The sequence below is a fragment of the Microtus pennsylvanicus genome, chromosome 12, assembly GCF_037038515.1.
Source record: "Microtus pennsylvanicus isolate mMicPen1 chromosome 12, mMicPen1.hap1, whole genome shotgun sequence".
NCBI lineage: Eukaryota > Metazoa > Chordata > Mammalia > Rodentia > Cricetidae > Microtus > Microtus pennsylvanicus.
The window spans coordinates 67,676,919-67,696,129 of NC_134590.1; the positions used below are offsets into that span (position 1 = coordinate 67,676,919).

General features: G+C 46.9%; 1 protein-coding gene across 1 annotated transcript; it reads left to right on the plus strand.

The window, feature by feature from the left end:
- The first annotated feature begins 9,893 nt into the window (after window positions 1-9,893).
- Ppia (peptidylprolyl isomerase A) lies at window positions 9,894-16,295 on the plus strand. Its single transcript, XM_075944282.1, has 5 exons — window positions 9,894-10,031; window positions 11,977-12,007; window positions 12,125-12,213; window positions 12,797-12,969; window positions 13,176-16,295. The coding sequence occupies exons 1-5, from the start codon at window positions 9,963-9,965 to the stop codon at window positions 13,306-13,308; spliced, it is 495 nt and encodes a 164-aa protein (XP_075800397.1). The 5' UTR covers window positions 9,894-9,962; the 3' UTR covers window positions 13,309-16,295.
- Window positions 16,296-19,211: the final 2,916 nt, after the last annotated feature.

The window sequence follows — 19,211 nt, forward strand, 5'->3', positions numbered from 1 at the left end:
GGATCTGACACCTTCACACCAATGCACATAAAATAAAGTTAAATAATAAAACCATAAAAAATATTTTTAAAAAAAGAAAAGGCAGGGTTGCTGCAAGTTCTGAACCAGCCTGATCTACATGGGAAGATGAGGGGGAACAAAGTCTACAGCTGGGGACATGATCACTCCAGGGTAGTAAGACTGAGGAGGTCTTTATTGTAGTGTAGATATGGGGGGAAGAGCCCAGAGCAGGGACAGAAAACAAGAAATTTAGAGTAGGGGGCAGGGCTGTAAGAGTCAGAATGCCGGTGTGGACTTGCAACACTGAGAGCCTGGAAAGCAGCCTGTGCTTTGTTATGCTAATAAACGCCATAGCTAGTGATGGTCCCGAGTTTCTTGTGGACCTGACAACCATCCAGAAGTGCAACCTCAGAGAATGGATATGTGATTGAGGAAGAGCCAACAAGTGCCTGTGATTGGGTGTCAGAACCAAACCAAAAGATTGGAAAAGCTCAAAGCTAATCTGAGCCTCCCGGGATTTATGCGCGCATGCCTGTAAACAAAGCGAGGGCATGGACTTGCTCCTGTGGAGACCCAGTAAGGGCTGGGGGCTTCACGGCTTTCCACTGCACGGGCTTTGTCATTATAATCTTGTGTGTGTGCCAAGTATTACATAACCTTCGGAGAGTTGGCTAGACCTGACCTACGGAATACACATTCTCAGTGCAGCCTGTCTCAGACTGAACCCTGTCATCTCTTCACAGTGGAATGAATCACAGTGGACAACTAGCAGAAAGCTCAGGAAAATGTGAAAATACCACTTCCTGTTTTGAGACAGGCTCCCCATGTAGCCCAGGCAAGCCTCATCTTCCTGCCTTGTCTAAGTGCTAGAGTTGTGTGCACACCCGGCTCTTACCTTAACTACTAATGGGTTAAAAAGGAGTTAGGAAGTACAGGTGAATGAAAACACTGAAACTCAACACGGCAAGAGCAGAATAAAGGGAGTGCAATAGCCTACTTTTGTATGTTTTGTCTTAAGACCAGGTCTCCTTACTATGTAGAATAACAGACTGGTCTTGAACTCCCAGAGATCCGCCTGCCTCTGCCTCCTAAATGTTGGGATTAAAGGCGTGCGCCACCCCCGGGCGATGGTGGCGCACGCCTTTAATCTCAGCACTCGAGAGGCAGAGGCAGGCGGATCTCTGTGAGTTCGAGACCAGCCTGGTCTACAGAGCTAATTCCAGGACAGGCTCCAAAGCCACAGAGAAACCCTGTTTCGAAAAACCAAAAAAAAAAAAAAAAGGCGTGCGCCACCAAACCCAGCCAAAAGCCTACTTTCAAAAGGTGGAATTCTCAGTGCTGGAGAGATGGCTCAGAAGGTAAGAGCACTGGCTGTTCTTCCAGAGGTCCTGTGTTTGAGCCCCAGCACTCACATGGCAGCTCATGACCATTTGTAACATCAGTTCCAAGGGATCCATTCAATACTCTCTCTTGGCCTCCTTGGCACCAGGTATACGAGGTGTACAGACATATATATGTATACATAAAAGCAAAACATTCACACACATACACACACAAAAAAAGTAGAAGCAGAAGCAGATCTTTGTGAGTTTAAGGCCAGCCTAGTCCATACAGTGAGTTCCATAATAGCCAGAGCTACACTGAGAAACCCTGTCTCAATAAGTGTTCTCAAGTCAGTACTAGCTTTATATTTAAAGGGACTAGAAGTAAGCGAAGTAAGCTAGATTCGGCCTCGAGAGAGCACAATCAAGGAAGAGAATATTAGGGCAGAGAAGTGGAGGAAAGAGGAAATGGGTAAGGGAGCTGGAGAGATGACTAAAGTCAAGTGTGCCTGCAGCTCCCAGCCAGGTGGTGCGCATGCCCGTTTTTAATCCCAGCACTCGGGAGGCAGAGGCAGGCAGATCTCTGTGAGTTCGAGGTCAGCCTGGTCTACAAGAGCTAGTTCTAAAGCTACAGAGAAACCCTGTCTCAAAATAAAAAGGTCTCACCAACCACTTGCTAATTCCAGTTCCAGGGGGTCCCATGTCAGCAGCTGCCTTTTGCAGGTACTGCATGCGCACACGCCTTAAAACATCAAAGTTGGTTCTTTGCCAGCAAATTTGATAGGCCTTTAAAAGCTGACTAGGAAAACAAGTGAATTGGGAGAGCTAGGTGTGCAGCTTAGATGCCCCAGGCTCCAGCACCACAGGCCGGCAGGAGAGAAGACAGAGTGGAAGAAGGGAGAGAGAAAAATGCTCAAACCCATCTTATAGAAATGAAAAGACAAGGCTCAGTGGTTAAGAGCACCGGCTGCTCTTCCAGAGGTTCTGAGTTCAATTCCCAGCAACCACATGGTGGCTCACAACCACCTGTAATGAGATCTGGCACCCTCTGGCTTGTGGAATACATGGAGGTAGAATGTTGTATACATAATAAATAAATAAATCTTTAAAAAAAAATGAAAAGACAATAAAAACTAAGGATAATTATGTTAAATCAGATAATTTAGATAAAATGGACCAGTTGTCAGGTAAAAATAGAGATGACCAAGACAGAACCTACACGAAAGTTATGGGATAGTCATTAAAAGTCTTCCTTTTTTTTTTTTCTAGACAGGGTTTCTCTGTAGCTGGGATTAAAGGCGTGTGCCATCACCGCCAGGCTATAAATCTTCCCTTGAGGAAAAGCCCAGTGTCACATGTTGAATTATATCAGACATTAAAGAGGAGACACGAAGCCTCCTGAGACTGCAGATCCTCAATGTGCGTGGCAGGCAGAGGCCCGTCCCACTGCCACTGTTTCCTTCCCAATGGAACCCTCTCTGCCCCCAAATCCATTCTAGGTCTCCTTGGTTCACAGAAGCCAAGACATCAGCACCATCAGAGGTTCGTCATTTTCTGTCGTGCCTCCTGCCCCATTCACCTTTTGTCTCAAAGGTTGTTGGTCACTTGCCCCAGGGTTTTTAAATACCACAACACAGAAGTGATGCACAAAAGTGTGATGGGTGCACTTTGATGTGCCCAGCCCAGAAAGATGCCCAGGACCCTTAGATGTGCCCATTTTTGAGCTTCATGTAGTGAATCTTAGGTCTGAACCTCTCTGTTAATTGACTTTTCGAACAAAGATATTTTTTTTGGAAATGTGTATGAGTCTTTCACCTCTATACGTTTTATGTACCGTGTGTGTTGTGCACCTGGTGCCCCTGCAGGTCAGAAGAGGGCATTGGATTTCCCTAAAACTCAAGTTATAGATGGTTATGGGCCACCATGTCGGTGTTGGGAACTGAACCCAGGTCCTCTAGAAAGATCAGTCAGTGCCCTTTGTGGAACCCTCACCCCTTATTCTCAAAGGGGCGAGAAGAAATTTTCTAGCAGAATGTTTTCCCAGGAAGATAGTGGTCTTTCCCTCTCCCACCCGGGAGATTCCAAGCACAAGGTCACCTAGCTCAGCCCAGCCAGCCACCTGGTACAGGCTGATAAAGACGGCCTAACTCAGGGACAGTGGTCTTGCTCTAAGAACAAGGAAAAAGCTGACTTAGCAGAATGGGAGGGAGCAAAAGTCCTTGTACCCGTGACAAAGCAGCTTCAAAGATTCTCTTTGTAGTTATGCCTTTAAAAGCTTACCCCACAGAGGAGATACAACTCCTCTCTACCTCGTTGTAATGGGGATGGAGATGAGTTCCAATCATGTTTGTATTATGCTGATTAAACCTTGCTTATTACAGTCTGGGCCTCTCATGGGGTCGTAATCTGGGCACAACACCCTTAACCTCTGAGCCATCTCTCCACATTCTCTTGACCTTTTTTCTGTGTGGATGGAGCTTTTTCAAGACAGGGTTTCTCTGTGTTGCTCTGGCTGTCCTGCTCTTTGTAAAACCAGGTTGGCCTTGAACTCACAGAAATCTGCCTGCCTCTGCCTCCCAAGTGCTGGAGTTACAGGCGTGTACCACCACTGCTTGGCTGTGTGTGGTGGTTCATGCCTGGAATCCTAGCATTTAGGAGAGGAAGCAGGAGAATGAAGAGCCCGATTACCCTGGGATACATGAGTCAGGGTCTCAAAGACAAAACAATACCAAAAGCTAAAGTTTAAATTTTTATTTTCATTCTCTTGCAAGATGTCTCAGCTGTGGCCCAAGAGAATTAATGTGCCTCTCCCCTCACTTCCATACCCTAGCTCTTCCCTGGCTGGGCATCTCCCTGCCCCTGCTGAAGGTATGCGTTAGCCAGAACATTTCAGGGACCAATCTGAACCATTTTAAGAAGGGAAGAACTCAAAATAGCATTCAAAGAGCCCCCAGGGCCTCAGGCACAGCTGAGGGATGGTGTGTGTGTGATGGGGTGGGGGGCTGGGCTCCCTGCAAACTTTGTCTCAGACAGCTGCATCTGTGCAGTTATGCCTGCAGCTTCCCGGCCCACTTATCACATACAGGGCTTAATGGCGCAGGCCCTCTCCAACTCAGAAGGACAGCCAAAGAGGAAGCATCTGTGGCCTCCCAGAACCCTCAGTCCTAATCCCTGCTCCCTGCTTGCACAAACCTCTCCACACCCTATGCCTGCATTTCTCAGATTCTTAGCCTAGACTGGTTTCTTCTGATCCAGGTCCTGGGGGCGACTAGCTCTAGAACAAATGGGGTCTCCTACTGCAGCCTGGATTTCCTAATCCTGAGCTCAGGTAAACAATTAAATGTAATTATTTTCCCTCTTTTTTTTTTCTTCTGTTTTTGGAGACAGGGTTTCTCCGTGTAGACCAGGTTTTCCTGGAACTCACTCTGTTATGTAGACCAGGCTGGCCTCGAACTCACAGAGATCTGCTGCCTCTGCCTCCCAAGTGCTGGGATTAAAGGCTTTAGCCACCACTGCCACTTTTTTTTTTTAAAGACAAGGTCTTAAAAAAAGGGGCGGGGGGAGGGAATGCTGGAGAGATGGTTCAACAGTTAAGAGCACTGACTGCTCTTCAATTCCCAGCAACCACGTCGTGGCTCACAACCACCTGTGATGAGATCTGGTGCCCTCTTCTGGACTGCAAGGACACATGCAGACAGAACACTGTATACGTGATAAAAAAAAAAAAAAAAAAAAGACAAGGTCTCACTGTGTAGCCCCAGTTGACCTGAAACTTGCTATATAGACAGACCAGGCTGACCTTGAACTCAAGATCTGTCTGCTTCTGCCTTCTAGGTGTTGAGATTAAAGGCTGCACCACCATGCCTGAACCCCAATTTTTTTATTTTAAAAAGACATCACTTTCACAAAACTACAAACATAAAATAGTACAGGCATCTACATGACCTTGAGATTCGGCCACCACCACTGCTTGGCCACGTGAGCTCGGTGTGTCTGTGTTTTTGGACTTCTGTAAGCTGCAGATATCTTTAGATACTTCAGAACGCATCCTAGAGAAACAAGAATGACTTGCTATGGGCCAGCCAGAGCACACAGCGAAAGGACAGAACCTCTGACCCCGACACCCCGCACACACATCATACATAACATCACACACACAACAATACATATTTTTTTAAATATTTATTTATTATGTCTGTGTGTATGTCTGCAGGCCAGAAGAGGGCACCAGACCTCATTACAGATGGTTGTGAGCCACCATGTGGTTGCTGGGAATTGAACTCAGGACCTTTGGAAGAGCAGGCAATGCTCTTAACCACTAAGCCATCTCTCCAGCCTCCAACAATACATATTTTTTAAAAAGGAGATTGCTCTCATCTAGCCCGAGAGCCCTTGCACCTGCGAAAGTTACCTACCGATGGTTCTACAGCATAACTGATGGAGCCAACGAAATGTCCCGTCTCGACCCGAACTCCAGCCAAGGCTCACTTTGCATCTGGTTGTCGGATATAATCTTTTAGTCTCTTTTAGTCTAGAATAATCTCTTTAAAAATTACTACATCTGCTGGGCGGTGGTGGCGCACGCCTTTAATCCCAGCACTCGGGAGGCAGAGACAGGCGGATCTCTGTGAGTTCAAGGCCAGCCTGGTCTACAAGAGCTAGTTCCAGGACAGGCTCCAAAGCCACAGAGAAACCCTGTCTCGGAAAACCAAAAAAAAAAAAAAAATTACTACATTTTTCCCACAGTTCAGGCATGTTTCTGTGTAGACTGTCCCCTGAGTGTCCCGCCAGAGTCCCGCTGTCTATCAGAGTGTGATTAAACACTCTCAGGGGCACAGGGTGCAGCTCACTGTCAGACCACTCAACAAATGCAAAGCCCTGGGTTCCATCCCCAGTACCACATCCTGCTCCTTAACTTTCCCAGCTAAACTGTGAACTCTTTGGGGGTTACCATCAGGCTGATTGCCATGGCACTGGTAACATTTGTCAAAGAGATGAACCCTGAAAGGTTGCTGCCTTGCTGCAATTACACTTGGAGACTGGCCCAGCCCTGGCCCCTGCCAGCTTTCTGGTCTGTCCTCCTGCGTTGGTGTGACCTGGTGACAGCCCAGGGTGCTCACATGTGGACTGAATATTTGCAGGCTCAGAGGAGGAAGTGTTTGCCAGTCTGTTGTCTTAACTGCTGATTTAGGAAGGCCCAGCAGCTGTGGGCTGTCATCCCTGGGCAGGCCGTCCTCAGCTGTATAAGAAAGCTATCTGAGCATGGACCAGTGCACAGTATCCCTGCATGTTTCCTGATTAAATTCATGCCCTGACTTTCCTCAGAGATGGACTTGGTAATGAAAGATGAAATTAACCCTTTCCCCTCCTAAGTTGCTTTTGGTCACAGTGTTCTATCACAACAACAGAAAGGGAACTGGAAGACCCAGTGAGTGAGGACTGGGGCTCAGTGTTCCTGTGCTAATGACCAGCAAGCACACCGGCTACATAAATCCTATAGGCCAGTAGAGGGCACCAAATCTCATTACAGATGGTTGAGAGCCACCATGTGGTTGCTGGGAAGAGCTGCCAGTGCTCTTAACCTCTGAGCCACCTCTCCAGCACCCCCCTTTTTTTTCTTAAGACAGTCTCATAGTCTAAGCACTATAGGCAAGGACCACCTTAAATCCCTGATCCTCCTGCCTCCACAGAATAGCAGATGTGTTTGTTCATGTTTCCTTTATGAGCAGTTGTGACGAAACCCAGGGCTTTGTACAGCATGTGTTCTACCATGTAGTGAGAGCTGCGGGCTATGTTCCTGCCGCCTGGCCACCTGGCCACCTGGCTAGCTTATGCCCCGAAATAACAGCACACAAACTGTATTATTTTAAACACTGCCTGGCCCATTAGTTCCAGCTTCTTCTGGCTAACTCTTACATCTTGATTAACCCATTTCTATTAATGTGTGTAGCACCACGAGGTGGTAGCTTACTGGGAAAGATTCAGCAAGTCTGACCTGGCGGCTAGCTCCATGGCATCTGCGCCAGAGAGGAGAGGCATAGTGATTGCCTCACTTCCCTCTTCCACCCAGCATTCTGTTCTGTCTACTCCACCCACCGAAGGGCTGGCCTATCAAATGGCCAAGGCAGTTTCTTTATTAACCAATGAAATCAACACAAAACAGAAGACCCTCCCACATCACTACCAACTGAGCCACATTCCAGTTCCAACCTGTGTACTCTTCAATTTTTACTCATTTGTTTGTTTATTTATTTATGTTTTCATTTAGGCTTATTTTTTAATATTTATTTATTATGTATACAGTATTCTGCCTGTGTATATGCCTGCAGGCCAGAAGAGGGCACCAGACCCCATTACAGATGGTTGTGAGCCACCATGTGGTTACTGGGAATTGAACTCAGGACCTTTGGAAGAGCACACAATGCTCTTAACCTCTGAGCCATCTCTCCAGCCCCTCATTTAGGCTTATTAAGACAGGGTTTTTCTATACAGCCCTGGCTGTCCTGGAACTCACTAGGTAGACCAAGCTAGCCTCTGCCTCCCAAGTGCTGCGATTAAAGGTGTGCCACCACGCCCACCAAATAAAAAACTTTAAAATAATTTTTTAAAGGGCAACATAAGGAAAGGCAAGATTTATCCTGGCCCACAGCTTGAGGATATGATCCATTGTAGCAGGGCTGACTGCTGGCAGGGGCCTGAGACAGTTTCCTCAAAGAGAAAACATGCAATCAGCAGATAATCTGTCTGCTAAGAAATTGAACCCAGGGCTGGAGAGATGGCTCAGTGGTTAAGAACACTGGTGTGGGGCCAGAGAGATGGCTCAGAGGTTAAGAGCATTGCCTGCTCTTCCAAAGGTCCTGAGTTCAACTACCAACAACCACATGGTGGCTCACAACCATTTGTAATGGAGTCTGCTGCCCTCTTCTGGCCTGCAGGTATACACACAGACAGAATATTGTATGCATAATAAATAAATAAATTAAAAAAAAAAGAACACTGGTTGTTCTTCCAGAGTACCCGGGTTGAATTCCCAGCACCCACACAGCAGCTCACAACTGTCTGTAATTCCAGTTCTGGGGGACCCAACACCCATGGCAAAACACCAATGTGCACAAAGTAAAAATAAATAAATTAAAAAAAAAGACTTCAGACATGTCATGCAAAGGGCCCCAGTTAAAAAAAAAAGAAGAAGAATTTGAATCCAGACTAGGGAAAGAACTCCTAAAACACAACTGTAGCAAAAGCAATCAATTAATTAAAATGGAGGCAACGAGCCTGCGGGGTGGGGGTGGGGGGCACAAGTGCATTTACTGCTGAACCACCTCCCCAGCCCCTCCATCCGCCCTTTGGGGAAGGGTCTCACTGCACTCGGAGTTCAGTTTTGGCGAGACTGGCTGGCCAGTCTCTACTCCCTCCAGGTCCGGGCTTATAGACCCCTTCCCATGGCCTGGCTTTTGCATGGGTTCTGGGGATCCAAACGCAGGTCCTTGTGCTTGCATAAGGACATTTTTGTGAACAGCACGTTTATAGGAATGGTATATGAATAAAAGCTACACTGGTACCGAAGTTTCCAGCTTGGCAGATCAAGATTCTGTGGTTCAACCGAATGTGCTCTTGGTCTGATTCATCCAAATAAGGCACGGCCAGACCCACATTCCTGTGGCTCCGTATCTAAGGCCTCAGAGCTTGAGGCCAGCTCCCACAGCTGCGGGAGAGCAGCACCGACTTTCCCGTTTTTGAGGTAGGGTCTCACGCTCAGAGCTCAGGCTGTCAGGAACTCTACCTGGAGGTGGGATTTCAGGTATGTGCCACCCTGCTTCAAAGCACTTGGACTGAGTGTACACCTTAGGCCTCATGATGAAATGAGAAAGACCCAGACCTTGCTGGGGGCGGGGGGAGAAAATAATTACAGGTAGGATCTGGCCAGGATCCTGTTTAAAAAGCTTCCTCCTGGAGAACACGCAGGATATTTTTGGAAAGTAGGGCATTTAAAAAGTATTTCATAATCTTTCAAATGAGGGGGCTGCTTGTGTCCCTTCCGAAAGTTGAAGAAAACGGAGGCGCTCAAAGGAACCTAGCAGAAAGCGGTTGCCAGTGCAGGATGCCGAAGCGGGTCCTGGATCTCTGCCCAGGGTTGCCGGTTCGCGTTTCCGCAGCGCAGGCCGCGCAGCAGGACCCCGCCCGACCTTGAAGGGCCGCTCGACCTTGAAGTCCGTGTTTACCTCAGTTACCCTCTCTGTGCAATGGGGAGATGCGCGCCTTCACAGGGGAGGGCCAGCGGCCCCGACGCGCTCCTAAGGGCAGCCAGAAAGCGTGGACAGCCTCTCCAACTGCCCTCAGACCCTACCCCCCCCCCCCCCACCGACCGCGCCGCAGCCACTCCGTAGGAGCCCGCGGGCGGGAACCAGCCTCCGCGCGCGACGGCGCACGCGCACCTCACTCTCCGCCCCATCTCGCGCCCGAGGGCGCCCATAGGCCGCCCGCGCCGTCACTCCGTCTGGGAAGCAATTGCGATTGATCAAGGTCCAGGCGCGCGACCGGGCGGTGGGCGGGGCCCAGGCTGTGTATAAAAGAAGTGGGGCGGCCAGGCTCGTGCCGCTTTGCAGACGCTGCTGTCCCCTCTCACCGCTTGCTGCAGCCATGGTCAACCCCACCGTATTCTTCGACATCGCGGCCGATGGCGAGCCCTTGGGCCGCGTCTCCTTCGAGGTCGGGTGGACGCTGGCGCTCCGGGGTGGGGTCCTGGGGACGGTGGAGTGGGAGGCGCCCCCGGGGCGTGGGCCCACCCTCCTGGGGATCGAGCACGGGCGGCGGCGCCATTTCCTGATGAGGGGCCATTTTGGGAGGCCGGCGAGGCGCGGGGAGGCTGGGCGAGCAGCGGACAAAGCCGGGCGGGGCTCGGCCGTTGGGGGGAGGGGGCGGCCCCCTCCCCCGCCCGCCCGCCTCGGCCTGCCCGCAGGCGCACGTGGCTGCGCCCTGTGGGGCCCTGCGCGGCCGGGCGCACGTGCTCGGCGCGCCTTTCCCGTCTCGGAGCCGTTGGGTCCCGCCCTGCTGGGCTGCGGCGCCACCGACCCGCGGGCATCTTCCCAGCCATCTCCCCTGAGCCGCTGCCTTTCCGCGGGATCTGGGCAGGGACCCCACTTAGGGTCTCCAAGACGAAGGCTCGATGAGCCGATCCCTGCGCGTTAGTCCCCGGTAATTCGGGTGTGCTCGAGTGTGGCCGGAGCGTTGCTCCATTTGGTTTGAAGCAGTAACGTTTGCGTAGAGAGAGGCCCAGAACATCCCTCTACCTCCCCCACCCCACGAGCGGAAACGGGAAAGGCCGGGCCTTCGCTGGTGCCCAAGGACCGCCTCCCGTCGCAGTGATGGCGCAGCGGGGGAGGCGCTCTGGAACCCCTCCCGATTGCCCTCTGTGGAACAGGCATGTTAGGGCTGGCCACGCTGCAGTCTCGCATTTGACCCAAGCTGATTGCCAGTGGTTAGTTACCTAATTGGTTTGGGAGGTGTTAAATGGCTGCTTAAAGATCAGATAGTAATTAGTATCCTAAGCGTGTTTCTTTTACAAAATTAAATATTCTCGTTAACCCCAGCACCATGCCTTAGGTCATAGTGAAATTGAATGTTGCTTAGTCTCTGTCTTGTTAAACTACTCTAGAACTACCAGTGGTTAGGTTTGGATGCTCTTAACTACAAACCTAGATTTCCCTGTTGCCCGCTCACCACAGTGCTCGGCACATAGTCTAAAGCCAGAGTTTCTCTGTAGTCAGAGCTGATAATTGACAAGGGCTCTTATGGAAACTTGGCCCAAGCTTAGTGCTGGGCAGCAGGTTAGTATCAGGTTAGCCAGAGCTTGAAGTGAGACAAGACTTGCAGGTCCGTAGGTGAGAATAGAGATGGACCCGCCAGGAAAGGCTTCGAAGAAGTACTTGGCAGTAAAAGAAAGTGGGCTTGCCACGCTCTGAGAGAGAGGGAGTTTAAGCGGTTTAAGAGAACCCATATATCTAACCTTTTAAGCCATAGGTATATCCCTCTAAGAGAATAGAGATGCTATAACTGATTTACTATTATCTTGGAAAGTTGAAAAAGAATTCGTGGTTTTGGACTATGAAAGGGCTTGTAAATATTGAGGAAAGGTTCAAAGCACATACTAGTAGGTAAGGGACCTAGGTACCAAGACCACTTCCTTACCTGATGCTTCAGAGCAGTGCTGTGATAGGGTGAAGGTGGCGTTTCCCTTGCCAGTGACTAACACAGCTTATTTACCTGATTGTGCATTGTGTGACAGTATTTTCTTTCAGAAGCTTTGATTTTAGATTCTGACATGGAGTTGGGAGGTGATGTATATTTGAGAAGCCTGAAGTCTGTTCAGAAGTAGGTGTGATGTATTAAAAGCTCTTGAGTCACATTTAAGGAGTCTGTCGCTATTTCTAAGTCATGACCAGCTCCAGATTTCTGGCATGTTTTTGGTTCTCATGTTTCACAACCCAGCCCTTAAAATTTAGGAGTAATTCCTACTGGGATTTGAAGATTATTACTGAAGTAGTATTCTCCTACTAAGAAAATGAATTTATGATGTACAAATCCCTAATCTAAGGGCATTAGTCATGAAAATATTCACCTATGTATTAATTAGCTGTCCTTTTTCTCCTTACAGCTGTTTGCAGACAAAGTTCCAAAGACAGCAGGTAGGTTCAATTTTCTAAATTTAACAAGTTTCATGGATAGAACAATTTTAAAGAGAAACCATATGTGTATATACTGTATTTTTGTTTCTAACAACTATTTTTTTTTATTTCTAACAGAAAACTTTCGTGCTCTGAGCACTGGGGAGAAAGGATTTGGATATAAGGGTTCTTCCTTTCACAGGATTATTCCAGGATTCATGTGCCAGGTATGAATTGGCTGAATTTTTAGTTCCTTTAGCTTCAGATTAAGCCAGAATGAATGCTTCAGTTGTACTTTACCTGAGCTAGTAGTATACTGTTTTTTTCTTATGTGTATGCATAACATAATGCACATATGCAGGTCAGTTCTCCATCTTGTGTGTCCTGGGATTGGTTTCAGGTCTTGGTGGCTGATTATTTTTTAGCCACTGAACCATCTCATTGGCCCCTTAAATTCCTTTCCTTTTCTTCCTCCTGTGTACTGGGATTCCACATGTCCTCCACACCGACCTTATAGAATCTATATGTACCTTGTTCTGGGGTGAGCCTTCTGAAGTGCCTGCTACTGAGTCCCCAGAGCTCCTGTAAAAGCTGGGTATGGTGACAAATGCTCTGATGCTGTCAACCAGCCTAGCCAAAACTTTAGGCCCCAGGCCAATGGTAGACTTGTAATTGTCTGAAACAAAAGATGGCCCTTGCAGAATAGCTTAATGTGCATACAGAGACAAGAATTAGAAATGTGTTAAGGCTTTTACCTTGTGAACTTTCAGTTACATTGCTGAAATGACAGATTTCTCTCTGATGTTACAGGGTGGTGACTTCACACGCCATAATGGCACTGGCGGCAGATCCATCTACGGAGAAAAATTTGAGGATGAGAACTTCATCCTGAAGCATACAGGTCCTGGCATCTTGTCCATGGCAAATGCTGGACCAAACACAAACGGTTCCCAGTTTTTTATCTGCACCACCAAGACTGAGTGGTAAGAAACACAATGAATGTATCTAATTGGAAAAGTACAACCCTGCTGAGAGACATTTGTTTCTTCAGTGTTTCTTTTATTCCATCTCTTAGTGGAAATCAAGGCTGTAAGAGTGCTGATTATGTGTGCATGCATCTGTCTTGTAGCAGTCTTTATCTCAGTGTGCCATCTTCTGCTAGTTGCTGATGGTGATCATTCTTCTACAGGCTGGATGGCAAACATGTGGTCTTTGGGAAGGTGAAAGAAGGCATGAACATTGTGGAAGCCATGGAGCGTTTTGGGTCCAGGAATGGCAAGACCAGCAAGAAGATCACCATTTCCGACTGTGGACAACTCTAATTCTTTTGACTTGCGGGCTTCTTACCCACCAGACCATTCCTTCTGTAGCTCAGGAGAGCACCCCAGCCCCATCTGCTCGCAGTACCCTGTAATCTCTGCTCTCACTGAAGTTCTTTGGGTTCCATATTCTCCTCATTCCCCTTCAAGTCTAGCTGGATTGCAGAGTTAAGTTTATGATTATGAATAAAAACTAAGTAAGAACTGTTGTCATTGTTTGTATTGAGGTGTTGGTACAGGTCTCTAAGCAGCTGGTTTAGGTACCTTTGAAGATAGCAGTACTCTTGTCTTCTCTAACTCAAGAGGTCTTAACTGTCACTGATCCCACTTAGTATATTTAAGCATGTAGGTCTGTAGATTTATGGTTTTGTGGGGGCTGCTGTGTGAGTGTAAGTTTGGGGTCTGTGGGTCTTGACCTTTACCAACTAAGCCATCTTTGAACCCCAGATTTGTTTCTCCCAGAGGTGACAGAAGGATGAAAAGTAGAATGGAGTACAAGCCTGAGTAACCTCTGAGTTAGCCTTGCAACCCATGTGAACAATGAAGCCTTTTCTGGTTTCAGGAGAACCTAGTGCACAAACATGCATACATATAGGTAAAACACTCAAGTTCAGAAGTTATTCTTGGTTGTGTGTGTGTTTGGTCTGGAGGCTTCAGACATTGGGCTGTGAGCCATCTGATGTGTGTATTGAGAACTGAACTCTAGTCCTGCAAGTACTAACTGCTGAGCCATCCAGATTCTAAATGCTTTCCAGCTTGTTTTCATTCTGTGTAGGTTTTAGGACAACTTTTCAGGGTTTGGTTCTTCCACTGTTTCTCAGCACTTGACCTCAGGTCCTCAGGCACTGACTTACAACGAGCCCCAGTATTTCATATTATTTACATTGTTCTTAATGTTTTTAAGGTTATCTTTGTTTAGATGTAATTTATAATTAGTTGGAATTGGAGTTTGTTAAACATGTTCCTTTTAACAACAGACTCACATTACTAGAATCAAATGTCATAGTTTTGTCAGCTTGACACCAGTCTACAGAGACCTGGCACATCTGTTGGGCATACTCATGGAGGGCTCAGCACAGTGCATTGTGCCAATCCCTAGGCAGGCATGCAAGCCAGGGGATCAAACCAGTAAGCAGAGTGCCTCCATGTAAGATGTAGACCCTTTGCTCTTCAAGTTTCTTTTGGTCATGGTGCTCACAGCACAGAAAGCAATCCAAAATTTATTTTTCTTAGTTCAGATTCTTCATGAGTTTTTGAGTGTACATGCAACTCCATGGTGCCCTAGGAGGCCAGAAGAGGGTGTTGGGTCCCTTGGAGCTGGAGTTGTGAGCTACCTGATGTTGGGAACCAGCCTTGGATCCTCTGCAAGAACTATATATATTTAGGTTATTTTGAGGCAATATACACTTAACCACTGAACTGTCTCTCCAGGCCTTTATTTGCTGAGATAGGGTTTCTCTGTAGCTTTGAAACCTGCCCTGGAACTAGCATAGACCTCCAACTCAGAGATCCACCTGACTGCCTCCCACCTCTGCCTGCATCAGCATCCTTTTAAGAAGGATGCAAACAGACTGAAGGGCTAACTCCGGGTTAAGATCACACACTTTTATAGAAGACCTGGATTCAAGTCCTAGCCACCAGCATGGTGGTTTACAATCATCTGTAACTCCAGTTCCAGGGGATCCAGTACCCACTTCTGACCTCCATTGCACTAAGTATATATGATGCATATACATATATGCAGGAATAGTTTTAACTTTAAAAATAATTTTGAAGGCAATGCTAACCCAGTATGGTGGCACATAACCTTTAACCCCAGCACTTGAGAGGCAGAGGCAGACAGCCTGGTCTACAGAACAAGTTTCAAGTCAGCCAGGGCAACAGCCTGTCTGAAACAAACAAAAAACAATGTTTCTTAAGTTTACCTGTAGCAGGAATGCTTGGCCTCATACATGATACAGCCTAAATAAAACCAAAAGCATGCCGAGGATTGAAACCCAGAGCCTCGAGCCAGGCATGTCAGTCCAGGTCTATCTTTCAGCACTTTAGAAAATAGAGACAAATGGGATCAGAAATTGAAGGCTAGCTTCATTCTGAGTTTCAAAGCTAAATGAGACTTTGTTACAAACAAACCAGAGCCTCACACATCCAATGTGAAGGTTCTACCACTGAACTATGCCCCCAGCAGGAATACCTTTTTTTCCCACTTAAAGCAACTTTAGGTGGCTGGAGAGATGATGCTCTTGTTACAGCACTTGCTGCTCTTAGTCTCACGATGATGCTGGCAGGCTCTGTACCAGGAAGGCCTTGAACTCACAGAGATACTCCTGCCTCTGCCGCTTTCATGTCTTCCCACTTTCTAAGTGACAGTGTCTGTTTTGTCCATTCTCCAGTGGATCATTCATACACATACAAGCAATACTAGTTATGTTCAGTGGGGCCGGGTTGTGGTGGCACATGCCTTTAATTGCAGCACTTGGGAGGCAGAGGCCAGCCTGGTCTACAGAGGGAGTCCCAGGACAGTCAGGGCTACACAGAGAAACCCTGTCATGAAAAACCAAATACAAACATACATGCATAGGACATGAAATTGGATGGGGTGTTAAGGAGAATTCATGAAGGAGTTGGAAGGAAGGAAATAAGGAGTAGATTGCATACATGTATGAAATTTTGTTTTGTTTTGTTTTCGAGACAGGGTTTCCCTGTAACTTTGGAGCCTGTCCTGGAACTAGCTCTTGTAGACCAGGCTGGCCTCAAACTCACAGAGATCTGCCTGTCTCTGCCTCCCTAGTGCTGGGATTAAAAGCGTGCACCACCACCGCCTGGCCTGAAATTTTTAAAAAATATAAAAAAATACCTTAAGAAAAAAGTTCAGTCTTTGTCTAATAGCCCTAACTCTGGATTGCCTAATCATTTTGTTTGTATTCTTTACTTGTCCTACCAGTTCCTACCAGTTTATTTTCTGGAAAATAAATGGAAGTTAGGCCTAGAAGTTTGATTGAATTCAAGTTCATTATTCATTTTTTTAAATTATTTTTTTGTTCTCAAGACAGGGTTTCTCTGTGTAGTCTTAGCTGTGTTGGAGCTTGCTGGCCTCAGAGAGCCTCTTGCCTTTTCCTCCTGAGTGCTGGGATTAAATGTGTGCCACCAAGGCCAGGCTTGCATTTATTTTTTGAGAGGGTCTCACTGTGTAACTCAGACAGATCCTCCAGTGCTGGGATATGGGCACAGGCCACTGTGCTCAACTTCAAGCTCATTTTTGGAAAACTTTCAGAGGTGCTGCTATGTGCAGCACGAAAGTAAAAGCTGACTCAGAACTAAGGCTAAATTCAGTGTCAGGTTCAAGTGGTGTCTGGCCAATCACTCACTGGAAACCGTGTGTGTGAGAGCAAGAGAGATTGGGGAGCTGTGGGGGGTGGGGCAGGCTTTCTCTAGCTCAGCCTGGCCTGGAACAAACTATGTAATACAGGCTGGCCTCAAGTTTGTAGCAATCCTGACTCAGACATTCTCCAAGTGCTAGGATTAACAGCGTGAGCCCATGTCTGGCTTGGAAAGATACCATTTATTTATTTATTGATTTATTTTGTGCAGCAAGTAGTCTGAGGGGCTAACACCTTTTCCTATGACTTTTCCTCTCATGGTTTTATTTTGACATCAGTTAAAGATGTTGGCCTTGGCCCTTGCTGGACACTGCAGCAAGAGAGGGGAGGCCCACCGTCATGGGAGAGCTGTCCCCATTCTGCACTTGGGAGAGAGAATGGACCCCAATGGCTTAGGGGAATTGGCTCTGCCTATCGCTTTAGGTGGGTGGTCCCAGTGGCCCAGACTGACCAACTCAACTACCACCCAGGCCCACAACCAGGCCTGGGGTGGCCCACCCTAACATCTACCACATCTAGACCTGCTAGAGTTTGTGAAGTGACTGGTCCTGTGGACCAATGCCTGTAGGATTTCCATGTCTCAGGACAGCTGAGGGATATCCAAGAGGAGGTTCGGTGTGAATCCAGCGATGACGGTGGACCAGCAACCAGAGGCCTTGAGCCAGACCAATGACTCATTGTTATGAACATTTACAAGTAAAGCTAATTGGATAAAAGGGTATAGGCAGTCACACAAAGAGAGACTGTACAACAAGGACATTAAGAAACATCTCCATCGCTGGGCCGTGGTGGCGCACGCCTTTAATCCCAGCACTTGGGAGGCAGAGGTCGGTGCATCTCTGAGTTCTACAAGAGCTAGTTCCAGGACAGCCTCTAAAGCTATGGAGAAACCCTGTCTTGAAATACCAGAAAAAAAAGAAAAAGAAAAAGAAGATAAAAAGAAACATCTCCATCTACAGAAGGAAGTAAACTACAGGATACAACAGTGGCCCGTGAGATACTTGGGCCATGTTACAAGAATGAATGATGGCAGATATGCACTGCTTGGAGGAGTGCACGGGATAAGGCGAAGAGGAAGGCCCAAAGACAGCATAAAGGAAGGCTGTGGAACCTTGGATATGACAATAACACAAGCATCTAGGACCGCTCAGCACAGGAACAGCTGGAGAACCGCCATACCCGGGCTGCCCATGCGTGCTTAAGCGTTGCCAGGGCATAAATGATAAAGATGATGTATATGACACACCGGGGCTCCCAAAGCCAGCAGGACTAATAGAGAGGTGTTGGAGAGGCAAGAAAAATGGAGTAGGAAGAGATTTTTGTTGTTTTTGTTCTTTTTCATTCAGATTTTTTGTCTTTTGGAGACAGGGTTTTTCTGTGTAGCTTTTGAGTCTGTCCTGGAAATTGCTCTATCTATAGACCAGGCTGGCCTCGAAGTCACAGAGACCCACCTACCTTTGCCTTCTGAGTGTTGGACTTAAAGGTGTGCGCCACAACTGCCCAACCTTTTTTTCTTTTTTTAAAGATTTATTTATTTATTTCAGATCTAATTACAGATGGTTGTGAGCCACCATGTGGTTGCTAGGAATTGAACTCAGGACCTCTGGAAGAGCAGCCAGTGCTCAATCACTGAGCCATCACTCCAGTCCCAACTTTTCTAGATCTCCTATCTATCTATCTATCTATCTATCTATCTATCTATCTATCTATCTATCTATCTATCTATCTACCTATCATCTATCTATCTATCATCTATCTATCTATCTATCTATCTATCTATCTATCTATCTATCTATCTACCTACCTATCTATCTGTTTAGTGTTTTATGTGCATCAGTGTTTTGCCATGTGTGTTGGGTCACATGGAACCAAAGTTACAGACAGTTATGAGCTGCCATGCGGGTGCTGGGAATTTTCAAACCCTGGCCCTCTGGAAGAGTAGCCAGAGCTTTTAACTGTTGAGCCATCTCTTCAGCCTCCTGTCTAGATCTTGATTCAAACAAACTGTTAAAAACAAAACCCAGGAAAACCTGAATGCTGTTACTTCATATTAAAACTGTTAGCTGTCTTCGAGGTGTCCCATCTTTAAGTGGAATATTTAGTGGAAACAGAGTAAGTCTCTACAATACATAGACGTGAAGACTGTAACCAGACTTCAAAGCAACCCACTGGCACAAGACTAAAGTCAGAGGACAGGATATATGGCTCTTTCAGATCAGCATTATTCTCTTTATTTCTGTGTATTTGTCACAATTTCCATGATAAAATTATTTCTTCAAAATAAGAATTGTTTTGATACTGTTATATCAACTCCTTTCTTACAAAGAGTTCCATGGAAGAAAAATAATATTTTGGCTCTAATACATTGACTAGTGAATTAAGTTAAATTGTGTGCGTTATTACTTAGACATCATCTTTAAAGACTGTAAGTTACTGCAGGTTTGTGGGATCTATGAGACCACAGAAAGTCAGACTTCCCAGACAACAGCAGAAAACTGATAAAGCAGCGGCATTTCTAAGTTATGG